The sequence below is a fragment of the Solanum pennellii genome, chromosome 2 (assembly GCF_001406875.1).
Source record: "Solanum pennellii chromosome 2, SPENNV200".
NCBI lineage: Eukaryota > Viridiplantae > Streptophyta > Magnoliopsida > Solanales > Solanaceae > Solanum > Solanum pennellii.
The window spans coordinates 42,623,006-42,629,912 of record NC_028638.1 but is presented as its reverse complement, the minus strand read 5'-3'; the positions used below and the strand labels follow the sequence as shown (position 1 = coordinate 42,629,912).

The 6,907-nt window shown below is 30.9% G+C and overlaps 1 protein-coding gene across 1 annotated transcript; it reads left to right on the top strand.

The window, feature by feature from the left end:
* The first annotated feature begins 1,974 nt into the window (after positions 1–1,974).
* LOC107011042 (delta(24)-sterol reductase-like) lies at positions 1,975–5,262 on the top strand. Its single transcript, XM_015210357.2, has 3 exons — positions 1,975–2,176; positions 3,227–4,506; positions 4,612–5,262. Exons 2-3 carry the CDS (start codon positions 3,250–3,252, stop codon positions 5,065–5,067), a joined length of 1,713 nt encoding a protein of 570 aa, XP_015065843.1. The 5' UTR covers positions 1,975–2,176; positions 3,227–3,249; the 3' UTR covers positions 5,068–5,262.
* The last annotated feature ends 1,645 nt before the right edge of the window (positions 5,263–6,907 follow it).

The window sequence follows — 6,907 nt, the reverse complement described above, 5'->3', positions numbered from 1 at the left end:
GAGAAAAATTATTCAGTAAATTTATATACTTCTTTTATTTTATATATTTATTAATGGAGAAGAGTAAGATATTCTAATAAGATTTTTCTTTTAAAATAATAACTCGAAAATGCCTCTCAACCAATTGTAAAACAAAACTCCAAAATCTAACTTGCATGTAGATTCGATCTGGGATAAGAATCTAATTTTAAAATAATTTATAAAATTATTTTTAATTTTATGAAGCTTGATAATAATCAGTATTGGTTCAAAGTTAATTTCTTTTTATATAAATAAGTTATTTCATATAAAACAATAACAAAATAATCACATAACATATCTTAATTTTTCTCAGCTCATCATTTGCATTCAATAGATTTTACGTTTATGATATCCTATCCGATCACTCATAATTCTTATAATTTCTTTTTTTAAAAGTCAAATTATAAAAATTATTTTATGATAAATTATCTATCATATTAATATGAGATAAAATCACAATGTATAACAGTAATTATATGTTTTTTAAATATTTAATTTTTTATTTAAAATATTAAATTAATATAATCTATTAATTTTAAAAATTGTCCAAATTAACTTTCGGAACGATAATATTATATAATTTTTTGTGGTAGACAAATCATTTATTGTTTCACCAAAATAATGCACTTGGAAAGCGGGCCAAAGGTCACGTGGTTGTCAGCGGGCGATAAGTTACTTTGTCTTTTTCCCTATTTTTTATTTTCCAATATATTAAAAATGAATTTTTATATTTAGTTATCTAATTTAACTTACTAAGAAAAAAATATCTTTTTAATATTAAGTAGCATCTATAATTATTTTTTGAATTTTTTAAAACTAAACCTCAGTTAATGAGTAATTATTATGGTAACAGTATTTTATTATCACGATTTGATCCTAATTGATGCAAAACCATTTTTTCATGTTTATTTTAATTGTTTCTGTAATATATGTTTACTTATAAGAATAATAACACCCGTTACAATATTAAACCATCCGTAAAATTATCTCTTTTATACTACACATAGAAAACTATAGTGTAATAATATTTTATGAAAAATATATTATGTATAAGTAAAATAAATAATTTAAGTGTTTTTAAACATGAGTATCTACAATACTAATATTTAAATAATGCGTGTAAATTATATTGTTTGTGATTATCACTTCACGATGAATGCTCATTAGCGTTTAGTTTAATTAACAAAAATATTGCTTCTTTTTTATATCAAAATTATTAAACTAATTCTTTTTCATACTTTTCTTCAAAAAAAAATCTAAATAGTACCTTATTATAATAATTATGAAAATATACAAGTATCACCTTAATCTATGTTCAAACTCTCAAAGAGATACTTATATTATATTAAGATCCTATTATCCACTGAACTTATTTTATAAGTAGTTTTCTACTTCTTTTCGGCCTACGTGGCACTAATTTGAAAGAAAAAATCAATTAGCATTGAGCCCATAAGATAGTGCCACGTAGGCCGAAAATGAGTAGAAAATTATTAATAAAATAAATTTAAAAGGTAATAAGACCTTAGTATAGTATAAGCGTGTCTCTTAGATCTCGAATATAAATTAAAAGGTTACTTATCCATTATTCTATAATAATTATGTAAATTTCAAATGATTATTATCAGTATAATGCCATTTAACGATATATAAAGAACAATTAACGACTCTTCAAAAGTGATACTTTTGTACTCTTTCTAACAATTTTAGTCAAGTAGTAAGGTCATTTGATTGGTAGGCTAAATGGTGGGCTAAAGATATTAATCACACTTACAAAATGATTTTGGATTTTTTTATATTCATTTCATCATTTAAATATAGATGGATGGTCCATATAGGACAGAAAAATATTGAAAATATCTATAAATTTAGCGAGTATTTAAAGTGTATATTTATATTATAAGATTCAAGATGTATTGTTTAAATTTTAGTTAATAAAGTAAAAATATTATTTTCGATAATTTTTATATATAATTTAGAAGTGTATTCAATACTTAGAATTTTGCGGTTTTGTCAATGTCCTCTGCCTACCAACCAAATAACATGTTTTCCCGTAAATACCCCTATTGTTGTAAGTTCTCTATAAAGCACAGTTTCATCTTTAACTAAACCATCTCTCATTTTGGGGGGAGAGTAAACTCTGCAATCCAATTATTAGGTACTCATTTTTCATCTCTTCTCAAATTTTTCTCACTATGATTATTATTTTGTTAAATTTAAGCTAATTTTATAGCTATTTATACATGAAAAATCATAATTAGTGTTAAGAATTTGGCAGTTAATTATGCTTTTTTTTTGTACAATGCATGACATATTTAGAGTAGAACAAATTAATTTGTTGCTCATGAGTCATGTTTCATGCATGCTGTTTTTTTTTTGAAGTTATTTTTATAAACCAATTTGTTGAAACTAATTTCTGTGAAGAACGAATTATATTGTTGCGGAATCAGTTGCTAATTTTGAAGTGAAAGAGCATAATCTTATTTTTTGGTAATGCTGCTATAGAAGCATATATTAGTAATTTTGTTAGTTTTGCATATCAAGAAAAATGTTATTAGTCGAAAAATTATGTTGTATATATAGTTAAATTATAAATATATAAATTTGGACAGTTTTGACTAAAGTTATGTCTTTGGTGCAGTGGTAACGAGTGTCAATTTGATTGAATGATTTTTAGGTTTGAACTTGCTCTGTTTTCGTTTACTACTGTTCTTCCCTAAACTTGAATAAATTGTTGAGAAAGCGGAATGGATTATTTCTCTTGAGTTTTTTTTTTTTGTGAATATGGAGGTAAATTAGTCAAAAAGTTGGATGATTTTTGGAAGACAACTTAGATTAGTGATGTTTAACGATTAATTAGTATAAGTTGAGTGACCATTCAGATATTCAACTCCATAGTTAGTCAATTTTACCTTTACATCAGTTGATTTTACAATGATAATTAGTAACAAGAAAATGGCCATTGTGCATAAATTTCAACTTTTAGTTTCAAGATTGTACTGAACTTGGCGTTTTTCGCGGGATGCTGTTACATCATGTTGTTAATCTGACTGTCAATAGCATTATGTTTTTGGAAGAGGTTTCATATTTATGCTATTTGTGCCTTAAAGTTTCTTCTATCAAAAGTAGTGCTCAATTGGTATGTGATTGATGATAAGTAGTACATTTCTTGGCTGTGGTTCTTAACTTGGATTCGTCGTTGTAACAGTTGTTTGTCCTCAAGTTTTCAAGATGTCGGATGCTAAGGCCCCCGTGGCCACTGCTTACCCTAAGAGGAAGATCCAGTTGGTGGACTTCCTTCTTTCGTTTCGATGGATCATTGTCATCTTTTTTGTCCTTCCATTCTCGTTCTTGTATTACTTCTCGATATATCTAGGGGATGTGAAATCCGAGAGGAAATCTTACAAGCAACGCCAGATGGAACACGATGAGAATGTTAAAGAGGTTGTGAAGCGTCTTGGACAGAGGAATGCAGAAAAGGATGGTCTTGTATGCACAGCCAGACCTCCTTGGGTTGTTGTTGGAATGAGAAATGTCGACTATAAACGTGCTCGTCATTTTGAAGTTGATCTTTCAAAGTTTAGAAATATACTTGATATTGACACGGAGCGAATGGTTGCTAAAGTTGAGCCTCTAGTCAATATGGGCCAAATGTCAAGGGTCACTATCCCAATGAATCTTTCCCTTGCAGTTCTCGCTGAGCTCGATGATCTTACCGTTGGTGGTTTGATCAATGGGTTCGGGGTTGAAGGAAGTTCTCACATATTTGGATTGTTCTCTGACACTGTTGTAGCACTTGAGGTTGTTCTAGCTGATGGAAAGGTTGTTAGAGCTACAAAGGACAACGAATATTCTGATCTTTTCTACGCTATTCCGTGGTCTCAAGGAACATTGGGGCTTCTTGTTTCAGCTGAAATCAAGCTTATACCAGTTGATCAATACGTAAAACTTACCTACAAACCTGTAAGGGGTAATCTTAAAGAGCTTGCACAGGCTTACGCGGATTCTTTTGCACCTAAAGATGGAGATCAGGACAATCCTTCTAAAGTTCCCGAGATGGTAGAAGGCATGATTTATGGTCCAACCGAAGGGGTTATGATGACCGGTATGTATGCTTCGAGGAATGAAGCCAAACGAAGGGGTAATGTAATCAACAATTACGGTTGGTGGTTCAAACCATGGTTTTACCAACACGCTCAAACCGCACTAAAAAGAGGGGAATTTGTTGAGTACATTCCAACTAGGGACTACTACCACAGACACACGAGATCGTTGTATTGGGAAGGTAAACTAATTCTTCCATTCGGTGATCAGTTCTGGTTTAGGTTCCTCTTAGGATGGCTCATGCCACCAAAGATTGCTCTGCTCAAAGCCACACAAAGTGAGGCTATTAGAAACTATTACCACGACCATCATGTCATTCAAGATCTTCTTGTTCCTCTTTACAAGGTCGGTGATTGTCTCGAGTGGGTTCATCGCGAGATGGAGGTAAAATTCCACTTAAAAATTTGTTCGTCTTTTAGTCCGTTTTTTGGTTTTTGGCAATTCTTTAACTAAAGCACATTTTGGTACATACGAATTGTATTTGTTTAGGTATATCCAATTTGGCTGTGCCCACACAGAATTTACAAGCTGCCAGTGAGACCAATGATCTACCCTGAACCAGGATTCGAGAAACACAAAAGGCAGGGTGACACCGAATATGCACAAATGTACACTGATGTTGGTGTCTACTATGTCCCGGGAGCAGTCCTGAGGGGTGAGCCGTTTGATGGTTCAGAGAAATGCCGACAACTTGAGCTTTGGTTGATAGAGAACCATGGATTTCAGGCTCAATACGCGGTGACTGAGCTAACAGAGAAGAATTTCTGGAGGATGTTTGATAACGGTCTGTACGAGCAATGCAGAAGGAAGTACAAAGCTATCGGAACGTTCATGAGTGTGTACTATAAATCGAAGAAAGGAAGGAAGACAGAGAAGGAAGTGCAGGAAGCTGAGCAAGAGAAAGCTGAACAAGAGACTCCTGAAGCTGATGAACCTGCAAATTGATTCCCAAGAATAGTAGAATTTCTACGACTTTTTTTTTAATGATCGTCTGTTTAGTTGGTTTCTAGTATGAATTTTCGCCTTTTAAATAAGCAGCTACATTGAAGAAGTATTTTACTAGTAGTAAGGTCTGCTTGCCTGTTCCAAATTCAAAAAATGGTTCAAATAATAATGGTTAGTGCAGTTCAAAACTCTCAAGTTTCATTTCTTTGTATACATATATATACTGCTTTTTTTTTTTTCAAGACATTTCTGCCTCATGAAATTTGAAAAAAATTCAAGATGCAAGAAGTTGTGTTCAGTCATAATTACAAATTATGATATTTTTCGAAATTTTATAGCTAAACATGATTTTTGAAATTTAATTTCCAAAAAAAGTAATATATATTGATGGCCAAATGAACCTAACTCAACCAAAGACAACAACATAACATGAATGAATAATGAATTATAAGAAATAAGATATATATTAGTTTTGTGTATAAACAATACTTTGTCAGATGCGAATTTTTTTTGGTAAAGGACAAAAATCACATACTTTTAAGGTAAAATTACCATTTGTCACTTATAAGTTTATAATTACAAAAATCCCTCAAACTAATATAATAATATAAGCGCGAATATATTAATTTGATGCGCGAGATACATTAATGTTAAGTAAGATATATTACATTTTATACATGATACACTAATCTAATGTACATTTTATACATGATACACTATCTGATGCGCTAGATATATTAATTTGAAGCGCTGATTTACTAATCTGATGCGTGAAAATGAGGGATTTTAGGAATTCGTAAAACTACTACGGGATAATGGTAAAAGACAAGTTATATTAGTAATACAAGAGGATTTAATGCATTAGCATGATTAAAAAGTCAACTGCCCCTCAAAATATCTTTTACATCTTTTTCGCAATATTTGTGAAAGGTATCTTTAAAAAAAATATTTCTTTGAAATTACTTTTTTTCCTTTCTTTCTCTGCTATCTCCTGAACTGTTAGTATTGAGACAAGTTCAGAATGTTGCTCTGAGCGTAGACTAATCTGTTCAGGCAGTCACAAATTATGAAATGTCGTCTATTTTAATATGTAAAACTAAACAATGAATAAAAAATAATTTGTATATATTAATACAAATTTTATTAATACATTCTATTTAATATTGTTCCATACACCTTATCAAATGACTACTGAATGAGACCCTTAACTAGGGATGGCTATACGGGACCAGTTTAGCTTAACCCGCAAAATTTTTTGTTTACTTTACCCACATAACAACTTTTTTCATTTTCAACCTACCCCACTATGCCCCACCCCACCTAACATTTTTTTCATTTTCAACCCGCTTCACCGCACATAACAATCTTTTTCGTTTTCAAACACGCACCAACCTGACCGCATAGAGCGGCCCCCTCAATTTTTTAAATATTTTTTCTAGTTAAGTTTGATACTAAAAATAAATTCATTTTTTAATTAAATTGTATTAATTTAAAGGATAATGACTTAGAGATTTATTTTTAGAGGTCAATTAGAAACATGTAAAAGATTGAATTATTTTTTATTGAACCATTTTCATTTACTATCTTTAATATTTTAATAGCTTTAAAGAAATCATCTTAATAAATAACGCTCTATCACTATTATAACATGTACAAAGTTAAAATAAAATATGAACTCACGTAAAAACACATATACACTAACCTGCAACCCACCCCGTTCCGCCCTGCACTAATTTTAAAAAAAACTCACTCCGCGTCCCTCCCACCCCACCCCGCATCCGCCCCACTTCATTTCCATCCCTACCCTTAACCCATTGATCAAAATTCAAACATATATTCC

Bases quoted from the DNA above. Each gene is read 5' to 3' on its own strand.
- LOC107011042 (XM_015210357.2), top strand. From the start codon at position 3,250: ATGTCGGATGCTAAGGCCCCCGTGGCCACTGCTTACCCTAAGAGGAAG. The intron at 4,507-4,611 runs GTAAAATTCCAC...GTATTTGTTTAG, and splicing joins GGGTTCATCGCGAGATGGAG to GTATATCCAATTTGGCTGTG.